Source organism: Perca fluviatilis, chromosome 14, assembly GCF_010015445.1.
Source record: "Perca fluviatilis chromosome 14, GENO_Pfluv_1.0, whole genome shotgun sequence".
NCBI lineage: Eukaryota > Metazoa > Chordata > Actinopteri > Perciformes > Percidae > Perca > Perca fluviatilis.
In genome coordinates, this window is record NC_053125.1 from 8451682 (window position 1) to 8475173 (window position 23492).

Genomic DNA, 23492 nt, shown 5'->3' on the forward strand with positions numbered 1-23492 from the left:
GGATGCAGCAATTTGAGTTATGTTAATGAGCATTTGTCATAAAATGTGCCCTATGTCCCAATTTTTTCGTAGTTTTAATTTAACAACAATTTTTTTTTGGAAAACTATTGATTATTTTGCAAAAATAGTTCTCCGAAATGGGTTTCTGTAAACAGTTTATGCGAAAAATAGGCTATGCAGTTTATGAATCAGTCTTCATTTCAGATCGACAATGGTCAGTTTGAAAAGATCTTCATGACTTTTTGAGAGGCATTTGCATAAAGTAGCCTGGATTCAATTTTATGCAAATGAGGAATGGGCAACTCAACGCCCCACTTCTTCAAAGTCCCTGCGACGTTGCACGTTGTTTTTGTATTGATATTACACAAACCCCTTCATGAAAATGTGTTGAGGTAATACTCTGTAATAAAGTGGTGGGCCAATTGACTGACCAATCACCATCACTCTATTAAAAACACATCCCCTTGTGAAGTTTCCACTTAAAAGCTACATTGTGTAAGAATTATTCCCATCTAGCGTTGAGATCATATATCGCAATCAATTCTCTCTCGCCACGCAGTATTGCAGCTACGGTAGCCTTCACGCTTCAAAAAGTGAAGGTGTACAAAAGGCCGTCTATCAGCCGTCATTGTTGGAGTTCATGCGTTCTCTTAATACATCCATGAGTTCATGTCGGAGAGTGGCGCGGACACCACGAGGGGGCACGCCTGCCACCCGATGGAAAGGAGAGAGAAAGAAAAGGAGACTGCAGCGGTCCGGAGGATAATTAACTAGTTGGGATTTGGTGTGTGCCTCCAAAGCAGCTCCAATGTTCACTCTTTTTCCGGTCTGTTGCTCTTTTCAATATCAGTTTTCTTTTTCTGGGCAAAGAAGAAAAAAAAAATTTGGATTTTGAATACGTGTAGTCCTCCATGTTTCCTTCTTCAAACTTGCCGGGCCCGGGAAGCGACGATACCAATTAGCAACAACTGTGAGTCGAAAACGCGAAAGGCGGAGCAGTATAGTCTGTATGTCCCTTACCGGCTAACGTATTTCAAGATGGCTCATCATTATGGAGCGTCTACCCCAGTTCATGCAAGCGCAAATGTAAAATTCCAAGCTAATAGGAATACTTGAAATTGATGCTGGTGGTCAATATTCATGAAAAAGGACAAGTTTGTGAAGGGCAATACAGATTTTTGATAATGAACAACTACAAACACACTGGGGCTTTAAATTAGCACAAATTTTAACTGAATTTTCTGAAAATGTGTGCACATTCCCATCCAGTAATGTTAATATAAGTGAACTGGGATATATTCATTAATCACTGCAGATTAAAAGAGAGCCAATCAAATCCCGACATTTCTAACGAGTGATGTTTAAGTCACATACTTGATGCACGTGATGATTCATTACCCAAGTTGGTTTCCAGTGGACTAAGTGGCATTTTGTTATTATTGATACACATCTTTTTCCATTTCAGCCAAGCATAAAACTGTTTATTTTCAAGTTTACAATTGCTATCATGTTAACTGAAAGGGTTTCAACGTATGTGGAGAATGGTACAGAAATCTAAGAAAAAGGCATGTTGGATAGATTTGTGCATCAACAGGAAAACTCCATTTAAACACAAAGATGCAGAGTGAATGAACCCTTTACCAACATTATAATATAGGAGCAGGTCTCTGGTAGAAGATCATAACTTGACCCATGGAAACCTTTAGAATGAACCCAAACACTATCCAGAGATTGCAGCATGCACCAAATAACAATGATATAATGTGTTATCATAAGAGTCTCTGAGAACCAAACGTTCTGAGCCTAAATTGGTGCAAAGGCATTGCATTGGCAGGTTGGTGTGAGCGGCAAGATGAAAAGCAAAAGACACCCCGCCTCTCTAAACTCCTTTATAAGAGCTCAGCGGTAGAAATTCTCTTTACAGTGAAACGAACACACAATGAGGAACTTCACCTTGATAACACCTTTACCTCTCTGCAGCCTCAGTAAGTACTGATACTTGGTTATTCTCAGCACCAAATCATCTAACAAATCACCCACCAGCTTTCAACTTTTAAATAAGAACTGAATTATTGTTGTTGCATTAATACAGTAAGTGCTGCATTATACACTCAGGGATGAATCTCTTTCCGTCTCTGCTGTTTGTTTCAGGCTGGATCTCTGTCTCAGCTTCTGAGTCTCACACTGTGGAGGTCCAGTCTGGTGGAGGCGTCACTCTGATGTGCTCCAACATTTCCAGAGTTATAACTACAACAGAATGGTTCAGAGTGATCAACAGAAAGAAGCCCAGCTGTGTCTCCTCCATGAACCCAAATGATAGCAATGCTTCCTTCTGTGATGGATTTCAAAATAGATTTGAGATGAGCTCCAACATCTCTACTGTCTTTCTTAAAATCAAGAGAGTGGATTCATCGGACTCTGGACTGTATTTCTGTGGAATTAACATAGACAAACATACAGTCATTGTCAATGCAACATATCTAAAAGTTCAAGGTAAGATTGTAGATCTCTTTCTCATCATATTATGTCGTATGGAAACAGCATTAAGACGAACAAATCAATGTGTATCAAATTATTTCCTTCATACTGTATACGTTTTAAAGATAACAGATGATCTGATGGAAAATACTGAAAATAAGGTTCTCCTTTTTCACTGTGAAAGTAACCACAGAGTCATTTCAATCCCATCCATCTCTTTTAAAAACAGCCATTCTACCATTAACCTAGAGGAGTCTGATGGAATAACAAACGTCATGATTGTGATCCTGGGTGTTTTCCTCAATATAGTCATCATTGTTCTGGCTGTTAAAATCAGGAAACTTCAGACAGGTACAGTTGATCTATAATATGATGCACATGATGGATAAATCCAAAGCAAAAATACGGTCAGTAATAATAAACTGATGAGACTTTTGTCTTTTTTTCCCCATTGAGCTGTGAATGAAGAACTGCAGCCAGAAAGAAACAAGGTAAACCCAGCATTAACTATAAACTGTGTTATAGTTTTAAAGATGCTCAACCAGAAGATATCTTGTCATGAGAGAGAACATAAAGCCTTCCTGCCAGTTAGAAAATGGTTTTAAAACAAAAGAGAACCACTATTGAGGCCATTTGAGTTTGTCATAATGTGACCTACAGTATGTCCTAATGCAGTTTGAACAAGTTTTTCTTAGTTTTAATTTAAATTGTGCAACACAGCTGGGATTCTACTCCTAGGCATGTTTGTTCTTAGCTAAGCTAACACTCAATTTAGTTTAAACGATTCCTTTGTGAAACTACAAAGACATTTTACGGATTTTTGGCAAACTCCGCTACAGTGTGTGTGACTCTGAATACTCTGATTTACAGGATCTGGGCTCAGATGACCTGAAATACGCAGCTCAATATTTCCAGGTGAAACCCAAAAGAAGCCGCAGGCCTGCATCAGAGAGAGAGCTGGAGCCACATGTTGTGTATGCTGCCACCAGATAGACTCAGGAAACATCTGGAACTGCAGATCAGAGTGGAACTGATGCTTCATTAGGCCATATTAATCTGCTGTTGTGTTTTTATGTGTGGGTGACAGGCAGAAGGATTCATTGGCATAAAATACATTTGAGATGTTTCTGTTTTTACTGGCTCATGGGTCCGTGTACTTGGCGGCCAACGGATTTTCGTTTTGAAAGGAAAAAAACAAAGACGGCCAGGTTTCCAATTACCATAAATAGGAAAACAAAAAACACAAAACAACCCATTATTCGTTTTTTGTTTTGATATTAAAAAACGGAAAACGATCTCGTTTTCCAATTGTCTTTGATGTGTTTGTAGATGGAACTCGGAATTAAAATGTGTGTATAAATCTTATTCCTCATAAATTTTTTTCGTGACCTGGAAGCGATCGTAAATAGTAAGCGGCTGCATACCCGGAAATCATTTGGACATCAATGAGACCATGGACAGTTAGAATGATACGGACGTAAAAATGTTTTAAGACGAATACGCTAGTTTTATATTAGAAATCCGAAAGAATGGGATGTCTTGTGGGGATATAGCAGCTGCGTTGGGTTCACAGTTTGGAACGATATGGGGGTTTTCTGAGAGGAGTGTGCGGAGGTGGTGTGCTCAGCAGGGACTTGTGGTGAAACACAAGTTTACTTTTATTATGAAGTGGTCACAGGAGATTAGCGCTGACCGCTCTCATTCATCAAAAATGAGTCTACACAACAAGACAACCATCATAGTCTAATAATAATAATAATGAAGCGAAAACATTTTCAAAACTTCTCATTTTCACATAAAAGGTCTCCAACGTTGTTTTGCGCCATTGCTTTGGCAAAGTATCTGTCAAACAAACTAAAATCAAAACCATGATATGGCTTTCCCTTATCAAATCGCAAAAGACTCCGATTTAATACAACAATATCTGTCAAACAAACAGGGCTAGAATAAGTATAAATAAGATATAAAATCAATATAAATGTGAGTTTTGGAGGTTAAAAAACTAAGTAACTTACTCAGTACATTTTAAATTAGCTACTTTTACTAGTAATTTTACTTGTACTTGAGTAAACAACAAAGTAACAGTACTTTTACTTGCCGATTTATTTAACTCTAACAATTGCATAGACCTGAGGGTTGTTCCATAAAAGAAGCTTAGAAAATAAGCCAGGCTTATTTTGGTTAGTCAGACTTATTGTCGGTGAATTCTGTTTCATAAAGCAAACTTAAAATAGTTCAAACTCAGTTACCCTGGAAACTTATGCTGGGAAACTAGCCTGGTCCGGGGCAGGCTAACTGTCAGGCTAAGCCTGAGTTGATGCTTAACCAGAATACCGTTTTAACACTGACCCACTGGGAATGAGATATTACATCGGACTCTCTGGCATGCTGCCATTTTATTTCATGTAACCACTATCAGTCCAACAATGAAAGCAAATGCACTTTAAGAATAAATGTAGCCTAATACATTCGTACATACAAAAATATGAACTATATAGAAAATGGAAATTTTTATTGTCTTTTAATGTTAGGCATGCAATTGACAGACAAACACTTAACTTTTGTAGATTTCCCAAATGTTATCGGAGCTCTGGACTGCACCCACGTGCGCATAAAGCGCCCGTCTGGTCCGCATGAAGCAGACTTCATTAATAGGAAATCATTACACAGCATCAATGTACAGGTACAGTCCCACTGAGATTATATTGTAGGCTAGAAGCGATTGTGCTTTACAATAAGCTGGGAACCAGTGTCCTATTCATTGCAAATGCATTAATCATATATATATATATATATATATATATATATATATATATATATATATATATATATATACATACATACATACATACATACACCAGTGTAGTGACCTAGGCCTACTTTTTTAATCATTTAGATGATTTGTGATGCTGATTGCATCATCACAAATGTAGAGGCAAAATGGCCTGGCTCAGTGCATGATTCCAGAATCTTTCGGGCCTCTTCTCTTTCCCACCAACTGGCACAAGGTATGTTAGTCACTTAACACAGCTTTTAAATACCTTCACCAAATTCAATGGTTACAATTTATGTTTTTTTTTTTTTTAATCAGGTCAATTCTCAGGAGTTTTGCTGGGAGACAAGGGATATGCATGCCTGCCTTATCTCTTAACTCCCTATCAGGAGACGCAGACAGAGGCACAACACAATTACAATGTTGCCCATGCCCGCACAAGAGCTCATATAGAGATGGCATTTGGGCTCATCAAGTCAAGGTTCCAGTGCCTGAATTACCTCAGGGTGATTCCACAAAGGGCATGTGACATTGTAGTTGCATGTGTTGTGCTACATAACATTGCCTGTCTGAGGAGAGAGAGGCAACCAAGAATGGTTGTACAGGAAGACTGGGACATCGAAGGCACTTTTGATGACAATGAAATAGGCAGGGTTATAAGAGACCGTTATGCCAATAATTATTTTGGTTAACACAGTCCAAACTGTTCACTTTTCCCTTAAATTTAACAGACACACACAAGTCATCTTTTTTTTTTATTTAGTTTGAAGCTGCCTGTTGGGGGTGAAAACATAAAATTAAATGTGGTCAAAAAACAAAAATGTCATGTCATTGTTTTAAATATGCCAGTTCTACTTGCATTTTTCTCAAGCTGTTGGATTTCCAGCTCCAACTTTCTCATTTTTAGTTTTTTATATTGGATGTCGGTATCAATGGCCTCCATTTGTTTCAGGAGATACCGTTTGTAGACTCCCTTTATGTTCTCTGGGTTCTGTAGGAAGAGAGTTTTTTTTTTAATTTTTCTATTTTTTAGTCAATTTGAGCTAGTGCTTTTGGCACTTTTTTGTAATTTCTTACTCACTTGGTCACATGTGGTCCCAGACTGAGAGGGCTCAAGGGTGTCAGCATCCTGTTGCCAATAATGTAAATACACATAATTTAGCACCTCAGAGGTAGGCTTTTAAATATATAATGTGCAAATTTGTGCCTACCTCAGGCCTCCTTGAACATACTGACGCAGTCTCCTCATCCTCCTCAACTGTAGATGGGCCTTCAACCTAAAACCATTAAATAAACTCTGTTTAATGAATCACCACTTGACAATAAGTGCTTTAAACTCATACTGTCATACTCACTGGATTCAGCATGATGTCTGGTGGATCCAGAAAACACACAGAATTTGGCATCACTATAAAATAAAAAGATTTAGTTAGGAATGCAAGAATAAAAATAAATAAAATAAAACACCTTTTAAGTAGTGATCTCTTATATTAGATGGAATGGATCCAGATGCTGTTCCCCCTTCTATTCCCTCAATGACAGGCCTCCCTTTATTCAGGTCTAATGCCAGCTCCTCTGCAGGAGTAAAGTTGGCTGTTGGTGGCCCTCCCCCAGTGCCAGCAACCTCACTCTTCTTTTTGGCAGCTGCAATTGTGAAACATCATGAGACTGGACAGTTGGAACATCAAGCTGGCTATATGCTTAAGTACTTACATAGATTTATACTTTATAATTAATACTTACCATTCTGAACAATATTTTTATATTTTATTTTCACTTGCTGCCATGTTCTTTTTTCTTCACTTAATTTGCTGCTGTAAAAGTTACACACACACACACACACACACACACACACACACACACACACACACACACACACACACACACACACACACACACACACACACACACACACACACACACACACACACACACACACACACACACACACACACACATTGTGACAAACATTTATTTTACTTTAATAAAATATAGAAATGTAAACCTACATTAATTGCTACTTACGCATTGAGACGATCAGCAATTTCCTGCCAGCCTCTCTCGTTTTATTAATCGCTGCAGTATTTCCTTTTTTTGTAATCATGTTTAAATTCTTCGTAAGATTCGAGAAGTAATTGTTGCTCAGTTGCTGTGAACATCACTGCTCTCTCTTTTCCTTTAGTTGCCATGTTAAATTGATGAATCTATGCTCCACCATCAGGGCTTCTTAAGAATAGCGTGCACGCGCAATTATCTAGACTAGATAAACCTGGTTCAAATTAGTGAGATCGCGTGAACTTCAATTACCTTTTATGAAACCGCCTTAAGCCCCAACTGATTTGTTAGGTTAATTCAAGTCAGGTTTTGGAGTTTAATCCCCGCTTTTCTAAGCTTCTTTTATGGAACAACCCTCTGGCCTGCATATCGGCCTAGCGGTTGTCAGCTTTTTATTTACTTTAAGAGTAGCATTCATTTGTATGTTTAACAAAAGCGGTAAACGGCGATTTAAAAAAAAATGAAAAAAAAGACTTACCTCAGCAATACCTTCAGCGATTTCAACTTCAAGTTGGCCGTCAGGACAGAAGTCCCTGACAAGGCCCTGCTGAGCACACCACCTCCGCACATTATTATTATTATTATTATTATTATTATTATTATTATTATTATTATTATTATTATTATTATTATTATTATTATTATTATTATGATGGTTGTCTTGTTGTTTAGACTCATTTTTGATGAATGAGAGCGGTCAGCGCTAATCTCCTGTGACCACTTCATAATAAAAGTCAACTTTTGTTTCGCCAGTGAAATGCTTTTAATATTTGCATATTAAAAGCGATATGCAGACTAGGGCTAGGTCTATGCCATACCATTAACTCTTCCCTCTGAACTTGAGCCTGTGCCGGCTGACGGCAAAGCTTTCGCTTTGAGTGACAGAGAGAAGAGGAGGTCAGATACTGACAACTACAACAGGCGTCATCGTGTCAAAGCTCTCAGTGCCCTGTCGCCTGGAGAACGAGTATGAGTAACCGACTCAAAGATAACACTCAACTCCAAGGTCCTACTTAGTGGATCTACCTCAGGGAGTGGTGAGACGCAACCGCCATCACCTGATACCTTTACACACACCCACACAGGACAGAGGTTCTCCAACACAATAAGTGTCAGAGCCAAATCCTGAGCAGGTCCCCTTGACACCTGCTGTGACATATCAACTTTCACCTGCAGGAACTCCCACACTCAGAATTAGATCTGGTAGAGCCATAGTTCCACCTGGACGACTCAACCTGTGAACTATAAAACAAAACAAACAAAAAGTGGAAAACAAAAGAGTTGAATTATGTTCTTGTTTATGAGATTCAGTTTTGAGCACTTAATACAGAGTAATGCAACATATTGCAACTTATTGCAACATATGTTGTCTATTCTTAGCTCAAGATGTGAAGCACTTTGGATACCTGTTGGTTGTTTTAAAGCGCAATACAAATAAATTTTGATTGATTGATTGATAATGCAGAATTTCACAATATTTGTTGTAAAAATGACTCTAGTGTCTAAGTTTTCACTGTTCAAACTCAAAAGATGCACAGGGACAGACCTTTCAAAACAGAGGCAGAAAAAAAAGGCAGTCGACCCTTTGTTCTCTAGAAAGGGGAGATGTGATATTGCATGTTATATGGGTAGAAATCTTTAATGGGAGTTGTGTATGGGGGACACTTTAGAGCGAGGACACGAGGAGAAACGTAAAAACGTGCCGTTAAATGCTGCTACACAAAAAAGCGGTTACACGAGATAACAGTAAATCACGCTAGTTATTTATCAAATAACACGACAATCATGATGTTTTAAGTGTTGTGAATAGGTGTCAAACTTTTCACCACTTCCCTCTTCTTTAAACTCACATGCCCTGCTATATCTTCACATAGTGTCTCTGTGTCTATTAACAGGTGTCTGAAGCAGTGTGACAGTTGGACAGTCAGATATAAAAGCTTTACTCTGCCTATAAAATTTGAATAATGTGTGTGGGCCAGAGCCAGACTGGCCACCATCCTTACGATCCATACGCTTACAGAGCGTGTGAATGTTAAGTTTAAAATACAGACAAATAAATTGGTTTCAATTGGTTTGAACATTACTCTGGTAACGTCATAGGAAATGGCCTCAAGAATAACTTTGTCTGGTATCTGTTGAGGCGATCATTTGTTGTCAAAGACTCCACCTCTGAAGTTGAGAGCAGCCTTCCTGGAGCACAGTTAGACATCACAGAGCTGTGATCATACGCACCACGATGAAACGGAGCCTGATAACAGCTTTAATTCTCTGCAGCATCAGTAAGTACTGACAATACTTTTCTCTCAACTTGATAACTTCCAGCATTAAAACTTATTTGCTTAATATTATATGTATTAAGAGGTATTGTTTACCTTCCTATAACAAGTCTCTGCTGTTTGTTTCAGGCTGGATCTCTGTCTCAGGTTCTGAGTCTCACACTGAGACTGTGGAGGGTCGGCCGGGTGGAGAAGTCACACTCACATGCTCTAACCCGTCCAACCGAGACGCTCTAACATTCTGGTTGAGAGTGGTCAACAGAACCAAGGCCAGCTGGATCTCCACGATGGCCAGCTCTACAGTAAAACCTTTATACAGTGATGGATTTCAAAATGGAAGATTCAACATGAGTACCAACATCTCCACTCTCTTTCTCCAAATCAAACAAGTGGATGTATCTGACTCTGGACTGTATTTATGTGGATTTTACATAGGAGGAAGTTTTAATTTCAGTGCAATACACTTCAATGTTAAAGGTAAGATTATGGTTTGGTTAATGTTCTCACAGTTCTTAAGCCCTTAAATGAAAAACAGTCATAAACGTCTTTCTATATTTGCTAATTTATTAATTGCCCCAAAAGAACACATGTGGCTATTTGAAAAGATTCAAAATAAGAGAGTGATAGAATGGGCCCTATTTTAACGATCTGAAACGCAAGTATGAAACTCAAAACGCAAGTAGCTTTGTGGGCAGATCTCGGGCGCTGTTGCTATTATACCGGCGGGATTTTCACTATCTTTATTTGAAAGGGGACAGTGAACATTAAAACAATGTAAATGTTCCCGAGTTAGCTCAAAAGTGCTAATTTTCATCGGTAGTCCCCCAGCCAGATGTAGAAGAGGCAGCCTTTAAAAATAATGATAGGTATAAAATCACAAAATAAAATTACATAAAAACACATTGTGGTTATTAATTACAATTCATGTAAAATACTGATATAACATTTAGATACACACATAAAGCAATAGTGCCCACAAGTTTGGCTCTCTACCAGCCATTTTTTGCATTCTTTTTGAATGAAAGGAATGACAAAGACTCTCTAATGGTTGCCGGCACTGTATTCTGCTCTTACGGAGAAGACAGCTTGACCAAAAGCAGTTTTTCTCCGGGGGATAATGCAGTCTTCCCTCACTGCCCCTCTAGTTACCCTAACATCACTGGATCTAAAATGTATAAAAAAAAAAATAAATAAAATAAAAAAAATCACATAGTGGAGGAGGTGCTAAACCAGGTCTGATTTTATAAATTAAACAGATATTTTTGAATTTAATGAGATTATCCCAGGTAAGTAACCGATATTTCCTCAGAATACTACAGTGGTGATAGTGGTATGGTTTTTTATCCAGTATTTTTAATGCTTGTTTGTATAATATTTCTAATGGTTTTATTGTTGTAGAGTGGGTATTGGACCAGCTTATTAAACAATATGTTATGTGGGATAACAAATCATGGAAAAGAAAATAGCATAAATAATAATTTAGCAGCTTCTGTTGTATGGAGTTATATTCCTATCTTTAATCAAGAGCGCATTCTTTCAATTTGAGAGCATTTCTCACTGATATTACGTTCAGATTTTGTAATAATTTCCCTCAAAACCTTGCTCTCACACTCAAATAGTCACTGCTCGCGCTTGGATTTGCTCTGCTTGTGCTCAAAGTTTGTGCTCGCGCTTGGATTTTCTCTGCTTGTGCTCAAAGTTTGTGCTCGCGCTTGGATTTGCTCTGCTTGCACTCAAACTTTCTGCTTGGACTCAGATATGTTGTTGTTTGGACAGATTTCCTGCTCTCAGCTTTGAACCTTCTCCTCGCACTCAGGCTGATTCTGCTCACTTGCAAAGTTTCTGCTCTCGATTTCTCCGCGCCGCTTGGATTTTTTGTGTGTTATAACCCTATCAAAAGTCAACAACCAATAGAATGCCAGCTGTAGTGTTGACCAATGAAATGATCCCAACCCCGTTGAGGGTGCGTTCACTTTACTTTAGAACGTCTGTTGAGGGCGGCTGCACTGTAACCTGACTGTCACCAAGTTTATATATCCCCGCGCCGTTTATAGCTTTATTATAAGTATATGTCAACAATGTGCACAGAATGGTCGACGCACTTTCACCTGCACCCGTCAGGAAACTGGAGAAAGCTTTGAAGTGGGACGTATGAAGTTATGTCGACAACTACGAGGGTGAGTAACATAACTTAAGCACCTAGCTAGCTAGCTAGCATATGGCGCTAGCATATAGCTGAGCTTGATGTCCACAAACAAATAGATGTTCTTTATTGTATAGCTAGCTAGATTGAACGACATATGACGGACAGTGTGTGTATATGTGATGACCCTACTTTGTATTTTTTCCTCGTTTGGTTAACCATGTTCCTGGGATTTGGCTAATTTCATGTTAGAGCCAGTAGTAAAACATAAACTGTAACGTTAATATAACTGAAAGAACACAAGAAACTGGATTGTTTGTGTCAGTTTTTGCATCATTGTTGTGTGTTGTTCATCAGAATTTAGTCTTCATTCCTTCATATAACATTAGTTTGAAAATAGATTCATAGCAATCTGTATAAAACGTAATGTTAAGTTCAATTTTATCACTATAATAAAAACAGATCTAGAAATGATATGGTTTCTTATTTGCTCCTTAAATAGCAGTTATTTGTTTAATTAATACAAAGCAAACTGAACTGAAAAAACAAGTATTTTGTTTTACTTTCTTTTCATCCAGGTGGGGCTGAGGGGTTTGACCCCTGTTGATCTGTGTGTCATATCACCAACCCATGATAGCTAGAATTCACCCTGCTACTCCAGATCTACCTGCTGTATGGCTGGCTACAGACTACAACCATCTGCTCCAGATCTACCTACTGTATGACTGGCTACAGACTACAACCATCTGCTCCAGATCTACCTACTGTACGGCTTGCTACAGACTACAACCATCTGCTCCAGATCTACCTACTGTACGGCTTGCTACAGACTACAACCATCTGCTCCAGATCTACCTACTGTATGACTGGCTACAGACTACAACCATCTGCAAGTTTTGTTTGTAGTGAACATCATCAACAGCTGCACTTAAAGTCTCCTGGGTTCATATGGGACTTGGTTGTTCTCCATACTGCATCAAACACTGTATTATTTTTTTGTGTTATATTAGTACAGACAACAGTAAGTATCATTACTTAATCACAGTATATATTATTCTGGTGTACACTGTTGACTTGACTCCATGCTATTGACTATACTTTAGCTTGCCACCTCAAAACTTTACCTTAATTGCTCTTGTATAGTTAATTTATCTTCTACTAGTTGTACATACCTCCTATTTAATTGAATTATTCTTAATTTGTGTTGCCATACCTAAATCATCCCTCTTGTGAACACTAGGCCTAGCTTATCTTTATTCATAACCCTGCTCACAAGCTCACCTGAACCTGGGTCATCTGTTTGCCAATATCAATGTTCCTGCTACAGTAAATCCTATAGGCACATTGTACTGCTTCACCGTAGTATGAACCATACACTTTTAAGGTTTTGTGTCAAATATTGTGCAATTTGTTATGAATTACTCATTGTTTTGACAAGGTAAATTAAAGCTATTTACCAAGTGTCAGCTCTGGTAAATTTAATTGTACCGTTTTTTTTTTTTTTTTTATAAATGTTATGGAACATGAAAAAACAATTTGCCTTGATCAGGGTTTTAATTTGTTGCAAATGTGAACATGGTTTTAATAATCTGTATCTTATTGCTCTGAAAAACTACAATGATTTAAGAAATAGCAGTGATACTTATCAACATTTATTGAATTGATTGAATATATGGACAGACATTACAGGCACCTATTCATGTCAACAGAGAAAACAATAATTTGTTCTCTCTTTTATCACTTTGATTATATGCTGATGGTGCAGAAAAGGGTGAAGTCCTTGTAGATCTCTGGCACTTTGAGGACAGACCGATCCAGGAACTCTCCACTGTTGTCTTTGTATAGTATGCTCCTATTAAAGACAGATTCATAGACATCAACACGTAATATATTAGGTGTACATAGCTTGCTTTAACATCATTACTATCTTACCTTACCTTCTCTGATTTGGTTTTGTGGACATCAGTAATTTTCTCTCCCAGGCCTGGTTGTGCACCCTGTGAATTTAAGCAAGAAACATAAGTGTATGTAACATGATTTTACTATTATATTATTATTATTTTTACAATTGCATTATTATCAGACTTGCCAACCTTCTTGGTTTGTGCTACTGCTGCCTGTCCTCTGCACACAGGTGAGTGATGTGCTGACTGGCACAGGTCCATGCACATAGTGCAGCTGTGATGCAGCTCAACGGGTACTTCAGTCACACCTGGAAGAAGAGAAACAAACCAACAAAATACTTGTTCTTTCTGCTCAGTTTGCTTTGTATTAATTAAAAAAATTACATTTAAGTTGCAAATAAAGCATATCATCTCTAGATCTGTTTTATTAGTGGTGAAATTGTACTTAACAGACTGGGTCCGTGTACTTTTTCGTTCATTTGATTTTCATTTCACAAACAGGTATTAAAAAACAAATGGTTATTTGATTTTCGTTTTAAATCCTGGGGATCAGACCTCCGGTGCTGGGTCTAATATTCTAATATTAGCTGCAGCAGCTAGCTAGCAGCTAGCTACCAGCCCTGTGAGCTTGGTCCCCGCGGTTCGCTCCCAGTGCTGACTGACTCTGGTCCGTCTGCAGAGCTGGGTGCAACTCCTAGCTGACCTGGGAATCTACCGCGCTCGTGATTTATTCATATTTTATTTACTTTGCAGTGATATGCTATGCACTGATGTCAGGCAGGCTTGCTGCTGCTTTTAGTCTGAGCCTGTGAGATAACTAAACTTCCTTTGAATATAACGTGCATATAAATAGACGGAATAAATAAAAGTCCCTGAAATAAATATAAGTAAAACATATGTATTTAGGCTATTGAACTATAATGACTAATGCCTATATATGTATTGCCTCATTTATGTATTTCATGTTCCATTTCATAGCCATATTTATTATGTAAAGGGGCAAAAATGGACGTGATCGCTCAGGAAGTTATAGACTACAGTTTCCCTCAACAGCAGCCGGGACATTCTAACGCTTAACGTGAAAAAAGCTTAACGTGGTAACTTAATGTACCTAAACAATGATCAATCAGATATCAATCAGTTATCAGTCACATAACGTCCATAATAATTGGACTTTGAGTTAGATTTTTTTGACAGTTTTCAGTGGTTATGAGGAGCAATATGAGAGAGAAATTTGGTAATCATTGATCATTGTTTAGGTACATTAAACCACCTCTATTTGTTTCTGGACATCAAGCTAGGCCATATGCTAGCTAGCTAGCTAGGTGCTTAAGTTATGTTACTCACCCTCGTAGTTGTGGACATAACTTCATACGTCCCACTTCAAAGCTTTCTCCCGTTTCCTGACGGGTGCAGGTGAAAGTGCGTCGACCATTCTGTGCACATTGTTGACATATACTTATAATAAATCTATAAACGGCGCGGGGATATATAAACTTGGTTACAGTCAGGTTACAGTGCAGCCGCCCTCAACACACGTTCTAAAGTAAAGTGAACGCACCCTCAACGGGGGTTGGGATCATTTCATTGGTCAACACTACAGCTAGCATTCTATTGGTTGTTGACTTTTGATAGGGTTATAACACACAAAAATCCAAGCGCGCAGGAGAAATCCGAGAGCAGAAACTTTGCAAGTGAGCAGAATCAGCCTGAGTGCGAGGAGAAGGTTCAAAGCTGAGAGCAGGAAATCTGTCCAAACAACAACATATCTGAGTCCAAGCAGAAAGTTTGAGTGCAAGCAGAGCAAATCCAAGTGCGAGCACAAACTTTGAGCACAAGCAGAGCAAATCCAAGCGCGAGCAGTGACTATTTGAGTGTGAGAGCAAGGTTTTGAGGGAAATTATTACAAAATCTGAACGTAATATCAGTGAGAAATGCTCTCAAATTGAAAGAATGCGCTCTTGATTAAAGATAGGAATATAACTCCATACTGTTGAAAGTAAGTCTCTAATGAATCTGAAGTTTGCTAGACTGAACTTAATACTATTACTAACTTTCTTAATGTGGGTTTTGAAGTTGAGGTTTGAGTCTATATGTAATCCTAAATATTTATATTCTGTGACGACCTGTAATCTTTCTCCAGATATTATAATTTCAGGGATAAATGAGTCTTGCGCCCGACGCAAATCTTAAATGGGTTAGTCTGAAGTAGCTAGGTGTGGTCAGAGCATCATCTCACGTTCCCTTTAAGAGCAGGCGCGCTTGTTCCGTGGCGGATTGCCATTATGACGGCGGATTTGCCTGGCGCACGCCAGCGGGAGCTGTCCGGGATGCGGCAAAGTAATAAATGCCCGTCTTGTCCGGATGGCGATGTTGCTGCGGCCTCTCGGGCGCATCTCCTCAAGTCTGGAGAGGATTGCTGCAGCCATGCAGCGTGGGCCTCCAAATGCACCACCTGCTCCTGTTGTGCCCCTTCCTCCTCCCCCCACTCCATCTCCGTCCACCCGCTCCACCAGGAGCACATCGCGCATTGCCACTCCCGGACCAGATTCCGCCTGAGTGTCCAATCCCACTGTAGTTAAACATCTCTTCTCTTTAAGTCCTCTAATATTTCCTCATTTATGTCATCAACACATCTATGATTCATGTAAATGTTGTGTAAAACACAACAAGCCACAAAGAATGCTGCGACTTTTTGAGGACTGTACTGCAAAGTGCCTCCTGACCTATCCAAACACCTGAAGCACATTTTCAATAATATTTTTCCTTGTAATTATGTATGGTTTGCAAAAATGGGAACTGCTGCGTCCGTGTAGATGAGGGAAGCAAAGTGTATGCGCGTTGTGCACACGCTACATTATGGCCAAGCATGCGCCCCTAAAATAGCATCTGAATAATGCTGCCACTGACTTTAGACTATGTTTTCTTAGTCAGTGTCAGAATTGTTTTCGGAAACTGCAAAATAGCACCAGGGAACCTTTGCGCCTGAACACGCCTCCTCTTTTCGCTGAACCGCCCCCGGGAGCGCGAATACATTCCCTAATTTACCGAAGTGAGTCTTTGGAGGGAAAAGTCCGCTGTGCGTCGGGTGCAAAATAGGAATGATACATACATACGGTGTACAAAGTCAATTGCGCTGTGTGCAAGATAGGGCCCAATATTTCAAAGTAAAATCAAAAGTAAATGTATCTTTTATTTTCTTAAAAGGCAGCGATGAATCTCATGATGACGATGACAGGAAGTCTGAAAGTAAGATTCAACATAAAAGATTGAATGTTCTCACAGTTCCTGAGCCAGTAAATGAAAACAGAGTAATTCTATTCTCTTTCTTTCAGCAGAGTCTGATGGAACAGCAAAGCTGATAATTTTGATCCTGGGAGCTCTGACTGTTCTCTTAATGGTCATCATTGGTCTGGTTGTTTCAATCACGAAACTTCAGAAAGGTACTTCCTGAAAGCTACTCTATTTTGTGTTCCATTTTTATTTCTTCACTACTTCTCTAAAATTGTGTGAATATGTTGAAAGAAAAATGTTAATAAGAGCAAAGTAATGATGAATAATGATTGGCAGTAACCTGACTGGACGTTTTGTCTCTTTCATTCAGCTGCCAATGAAGAACAGAATCCACAACAGCCTGAGGTGAATCAACTTGTATCATTTACTTTTATTTGTTTTATCATTTTAAATTGTGTCAAGTCATTTCGTTCAAGATATGTGAGTGTGAATATTTTGACAGAACCGGGCCTCTGAAGAGCTGAACTACGCAGCTGTGGCTTTCCGTCCAAAAACAAGAAAAACAAGAGAAGTGGAGCCCAATGTTGTGTATGCTTCTACTAGATAGACTCAGGATGAAACCAGAGAAGAGGTTCAGAATAAAACTGATGTTTTATCATATTCATCTGCAGATTGTGGACAGGAGAACTGACCATCACTTTGTCAAAAGAAGGACAAAAGATGTGCAACCTTCTTCCTAGTGCAGAGTTTGAATTTTAATCTCTTTTATAGATGTAATTAGTGTACATCAATACAGAAAGAAGATTTTGTAAATGCAGACTTGACAGCAGTGTGTCTATGCTGGTAGGGGAATACAATTCAAGAGGTACAGCAGCAATCAGTTTTACATTTGACTTAAAAAAAATAAACTACTCTTTTCTTTTTTCTTTTCTTTCACTACTTGTCTCTGTTAAACTCTGACACTGTTTCATCGGTAGTTCCACTTCCCCATCCTTGTACTTTGATTATTATCGGATCTGATTATCTACCGAACAGGGCATATTGTGTTTGTCTGTGTATGTAAATGTTTTTGTAAAACTTTCTGTAATATTTTATAGAATTTGTATGCAGTGTTAGCTTTCTAAAATACCAATGTAGACATTTAAAAAAAAAGGTGCAATACAAATGTTACTTATAAAACATTCTTATTATAGTATTACTGCTTCATACAAATCACCATAAATACATAATTTCAATGAGGCTTGGTAATCGGCTGCATGAGATTCTGATTTAAAAAGATGAAGAGTTTAACTTCTGAGAGCAAATAATTATCTCCAATTCTACCATCAGTTGCATGACATGATGCGGCAATGCTGATGTTGCTATTAGACAAGACATTTTGCTACCTGCAGGCAATGAATGCTATTTTCTTTTATGATATTCTTTTTATTGGAGGTCCACAGATTAGTCACTTTAAAATAAAAATGTGATTTTGTTATAAAGATTCTATTATATTCTTGCAAATTGTCCACTCTCCAGCCAAAGTCTCTTTCTTACACAGTGTTTGTGACCTTAATCTGAGACAAAAGGTGATGATTGGTGTTTGATGGAGGAGACTGTCCAGAGTCTCTTATACTGAGGGTTAGATGGAGGGAGAGAAGTACCCAGCACTTCTTTTACAGGAAGAGACAGCACGGTGTGGTGTGAACACGACCGAGGTGAAGATCATGCGGCCTGTTAACTGTGAAAAAACACCTGGGGTTAAGATAGGGTGACCAGATTTCCCAGAACTCAAACTGGGACACTTTGCGTGTGACCGTTTTTAACATGAACATGTGCCAGCCCAGGTCAAGATTACAGACGTAGACCGCTACGATTGACTGACACACACAGTGGTTAAATTGGCTTTTGTAGGGAGGGGGAGCCCTTATTTACGGTGAATTATCATCATCATCATTCAAAAATCGTGCCGTAAAATGACTTAATGTGTTTTTACACCAAAGGGGCTCTTTTTCCAGAATGTGTAAGGTAGGGTTGAGTAACTTTATTCAAGAGAAATACTTTACAATTCACTTACTTTATTATTATTTTTTACCTTTAATGTTAACAGGCAGGCAATGGATTTCACCCTCGGAAAATGTATGAAATTGAACATATATTGGTTGGCAAATGTAAACATCTTTTTAAACAAGAAAATTATGTTAATTTAATAGACTCGGGGCCAATTTCTTTGGCAGTTTATGTTATGTTTGATTTTATCACACCGACACGGGAGGTATTTACTCAACTCAGTGCATTAAAACAAACCGAATATCAGTTGAGGCACTTGTGTGTAGACATAACGGTTCACACTTTAAATACATCACATTTACTTATTCACATACTACAATTCATGCATTCATCTTCCAAATTTTTCTGATATAAAAGGCTAATTCTGTAGAGAACACATGTAGTGGTGCTGATAGTGACGTTTAGAAGTCAGAGAGACTAAGTCCGTTCAGATTACAGATCATCTACTGTCTGTTGCGTATTGACATCAACACCAGATCGCAGGTAGAACATTTTGACAGCTACTCTGTCTTTATAAAACAGCTGGAGACTGTGTAGCCTACAAGCTTATATAGGTCTGATAACATTTTATTTAAATTGGAATCGGACCTAACAGGATTTGAGTGATTCTGTGACTGCCTGTTCAACCTGAAGGCTGCTGGAAATGGCAGCAAACTGTCCGACTTGACAGCGGCTTTTTGTCACCGTCCCCCCAGCTGCTGCCGACTGCTCTCATCCACTTTACAGGCGAGGCGCAGCTCATCTCCAACAAGCCTATTATGACTGATAATTCCATGTAGCCTCAATTAGTCTCATATGACATGTATTTGCCAGGAGATGAAAAATAATTCAAGTGGAATAACAATATTTGGTGCTCAAGGAGACGGAGCTGAGCTCCGGCAGGGTGTGTTGTGGACCTGAGGAGGCGGAGCGTAGCTCCGGTGCACTCCGGCCCAATTTAACCTCTGGACACACACACACACACACACACACACACACACACACACACACACACACACACACAAATAAGTCTTTCTACATGGGTTTAGTTAATGCTCGGGCTATAATAAGACCACCACGGCTATGTAATCGCTGACAACCGGGACAATTTCATAGTGGTTGGTGTAAACCGGGATATTTTAGCATCCCGACAGGCTTTTGTCGGGACTCGGGATAGGCAGCTCAAAATCAGGACTGGAGTGCACCGGAGCGTCTGGTCACCCTAGGTTAAGAGGAAACTTAATATTCTGACAATTGAAACACAGCTCATTGTTTGCCTGTGTTTAGGTGTTCATAAGCACGATAAGATATATAAAGATATAACGTGACAGCGTGGTTTTCTCACATCCACAACAACTTGAATGATCCAACCAGTATGCAGCGGTCTGTAAACCGCAGTCTGAGCAGCTGGATAGGCAAAAGAACCTTTTTTTATTTAATTCAACAATTGTTATCACTGGTTAAAATCTGAGTTTGTATGCAGCAACAATAAGGAACAGGAGGCCTGCATCAGAGAGAGAAGTGGAGACTCATGTTCTTTATAGCGCCAGCAGATAGACAAAAGAAGCTCATTTAACTGCTGGAGCAGTTCTGGTCCAATGGGCTAAGCTAACCTAGGATCACAAGGCACACACATACTAGAGGCTAACGTAGCTCGCAACATTAATCCCCCTGTCTAAGTGCATGTAGGCGGTTTCTTCGCAATTAAAAGGAGAACTATTAGCTTTTTCAGGTTCATACTTTTATTTTGTGTTTGTACTAGGACATGTTTACATGCTTTGATGTTTAAAAAACACCATATTTCTCATACTGCCAATGGCTGCTGCTCCTGTATTCACCCTCTGTATGAGACGCTCTGTTGGAGCGCCTGTCTCTTCAAGCCCCCCTCCTGAAAAAGCCCAGTCTGCTCTGATTGGCTAGCGTGTTTCCTGGAATCGCCGCTCCGTTTTGTCAGCTGGAGCGACAGACAGACAGACAGACACACACAGTATAGGCCAAAAGTTTGGACACACCTCATTCAATGCGTTTCCTTTTTATTTTCATGACTATTTACATTGTAGATTCTCACTGAAGGCATCAAAACTTTGAATAAACACATATGGAATTACGTACTTAACAAAAAAGTGTGAAATAACTGAAAACATGTCTTATATTTTAGATTCCTCAAAGTAGCCACCCTTTGCTTTTTTATTAATAAGGGAAAAAAATCCACTAATTAACCCTGACAAAGCACACCTGTGAAGTGAAAACCATTTCAGGTGACTACCTCATGAAGCTCATTGAGAGAACACCAAGGGTTTGCAGAGTTATCAAAAAATATTTCACCGGTAATAAGACCAAAATAATATTTAAATAAAGAAATGAATACCATGATAACATCTAAATAAATGTTGATAGATGTGTGGTATCAAACAAAGAAAACGTGCATGCTTAATGTGTGATGGAGGAAGAGGCAGAAAGGACACTGATGAATGCCAGACTTATTTATAGGGCGAGAGAAATGGTGTGATGGTCTGTGAAGGGAGCAGTGAGTGATCTTGTCTGACAGGAAGAAACAGCACAGTGTGGTCAGAGAACAAAGGTAAAGATCATGAGGTGTCTGAAGTCAACACTGTGGAAAGTATAAAAAGGAAGCAGTGATACTAGCTTACTTGTTCATGAGAAAATTAAACCGCTATATTTAGACATCAACAACTGCAAAGAGGCCTGATGCAACTGCTTCATTTTTGCTCTCCATTTTATCCATACTCCGCCATAATCTCAGGTTACACTCTCAATTATCAGGTTCTTGACATGTGTGCACTGAAACAGTTTCACTAGAGTTCAGGGAAGTAAACTGGAATAAAGTAATTTAGGGAGTGATTGGTGCTAGGTCATTCAGCACGCTAACATGGTCACAGTATCTATGTTAGGGGTCATTCAATTTCATTGCGATCCATCCAGCAGCTGCTGTGATATTGGGGTTCATCCTCTGGGGACTATTATCCCCAACTTTGACCAGACACACCTGCCTCCCGAACGCCGCCAGCAATCACGGCTATTCAAGACAATGCTTATTATGGTATGAGTCCATATAGGAGTTTTTATTTTTATTTTTACAGAAGGTATCGTCCCGCTTTCCAGCACTGCATGCTAGTGGACTTGCCACCACCAGTTTCTCTTCACTGACCACTGACAAGCAAAGAAAACAGGCCACACCCACCGCGATGGCTGCACCTGATTGGACAAACACCTCACTCGAGGGGCTGTCTGCTCCCGGATTTCAAAACCGACCATAATGGCGGCTTGTTTGGAAAACAAGAAATAGTTCTCCCCTAATGGGTTTCTGAAAAATGTTATGCAAAAAAATAGGCTGTGATGAATCTGTCTCCATTTCAGATCGACAACGGTCAGTTTGAAAAGATTTACATTTTTGTGATGCATTTGCATAAAGTAGCCTGGATTCAATTTTATGCAAATGAGGAGTGGGCAACTCAACGCCCCGCTTCTTCAAAGTCCCCCAGAATGCATTGCACGGCTGCTCCCATTAAAAGTGAAGGGGAATGTCGCTTGACAGTGGACTGTACCATTATTCCACCAACCACGACACAGTACATTCCAGGACTGAGAAGAGGCTCCCAGCTCCACTAAAAATACACACCATGTCTACTCTTCATTCGAGTCGCTGGACGCTCACCTTTTGTCAGCAAAACTCGACTGCAACTGCCTTTGAAAGGACCGGCTCACAGTCCCCTTTTATCTGCCAAATTTAACTGAAGACAGCTAAACTTAACTTTCATGTGACCGGTCGTCACGGGACCAGTAATGTTGTAATGATATCATACAAACCCCTTCATGAAAATACTTTGAGGTAATTCAGTCTGTAATAAAGTGGTGGGCCAATTGACTGACCAATCACCATCGCTCTATTAAAAACACATCCGCTTGTCAAATTTCCACTTACATTAGTACAAATTGTAACTGAAGGTTTGCACATTCCCATCCACTAATGTTATTAGTGAACGGGGATAGATTCATTAATCATTACAGATTAAAAGAGTGCCAATCAAATCCCAACATTTCTAACGAGTGATGTTTAAGTCACATACTTCATGCATGTGATGATTCATTAGCCAAGTCGGTTTCCAGTGGAAAAAGTGGCATTTCTGTTGCAGTTGTTCAATTAAATTTTATTTATAGTATCAAATCATAACAAGTTATCTTGAGACACTTTACAGATAGAGTAGGTCTAGACCACGCTCTATAAATTCCAAAATCCCAACAATTACAGTAATTCCCTCAAGAGCATGCATTGACAGTGGCGAGGAAAAACTCCCTTTTAGGAAGAAACCTCGGCAGACCAAGACTCTTGGTAGGAGGTGTCTGACGGGGCCAGGTGGGGGTGTGATGAACAGTGGCAAATAATAGTCACATTAAAGATAATGGAACAGTGACTTCGAAGGTCATCGTGGAAGTTCATGTCACAGCAGGGCACATCGCGTCATACTGAGTAGTGCAGTCTCCTATACCAGATCCTGACTACTATGTGCGTATGAACATCACAACAGGGCGTTGCGGGATGTAACGTGGTGCTGCAGAGCATGGGTGGATGCGACGGACGC

At 39.3% G+C, this 23492-nt stretch overlaps 1 protein-coding gene and 2 long non-coding RNA genes across 3 annotated transcripts; 2 read left to right on the top strand and 1 right to left on the bottom strand.

Annotated features, from left to right (window-relative positions):
• The first annotated feature begins 1251 nt into the window (after positions 1-1251).
• Positions 1252-20448, top strand: LOC120572397. The gene is made up of 6 exons (XM_039821699.1): positions 1252-1985; positions 2152-2493; positions 2728-2829; positions 2935-2969; positions 3349-3380; positions 20358-20448. The coding sequence occupies exons 1-6, from the start codon at positions 1940-1942 to the stop codon at positions 20446-20448; spliced, it is 648 nt and encodes a 215-aa protein (XP_039677633.1). The 5' UTR covers positions 1252-1939.
• Positions 6091-6626, bottom strand: LOC120572411. The gene is made up of 4 exons (XR_005641444.1): positions 6607-6626; positions 6463-6528; positions 6333-6380; positions 6091-6242 (listed from the first exon to the last, which is right to left on the bottom strand). It is a non-coding gene; the product is annotated as an uncharacterized LOC120572411 (long non-coding RNA).
• LOC120572410 lies at positions 17018-17888 on the top strand. The gene is made up of 3 exons (XR_005641443.1): positions 17018-17072; positions 17234-17268; positions 17366-17888. It is a non-coding gene; the product is annotated as an uncharacterized LOC120572410 (long non-coding RNA).
• Positions 20449-23492: the final 3044 nt, after the last annotated feature.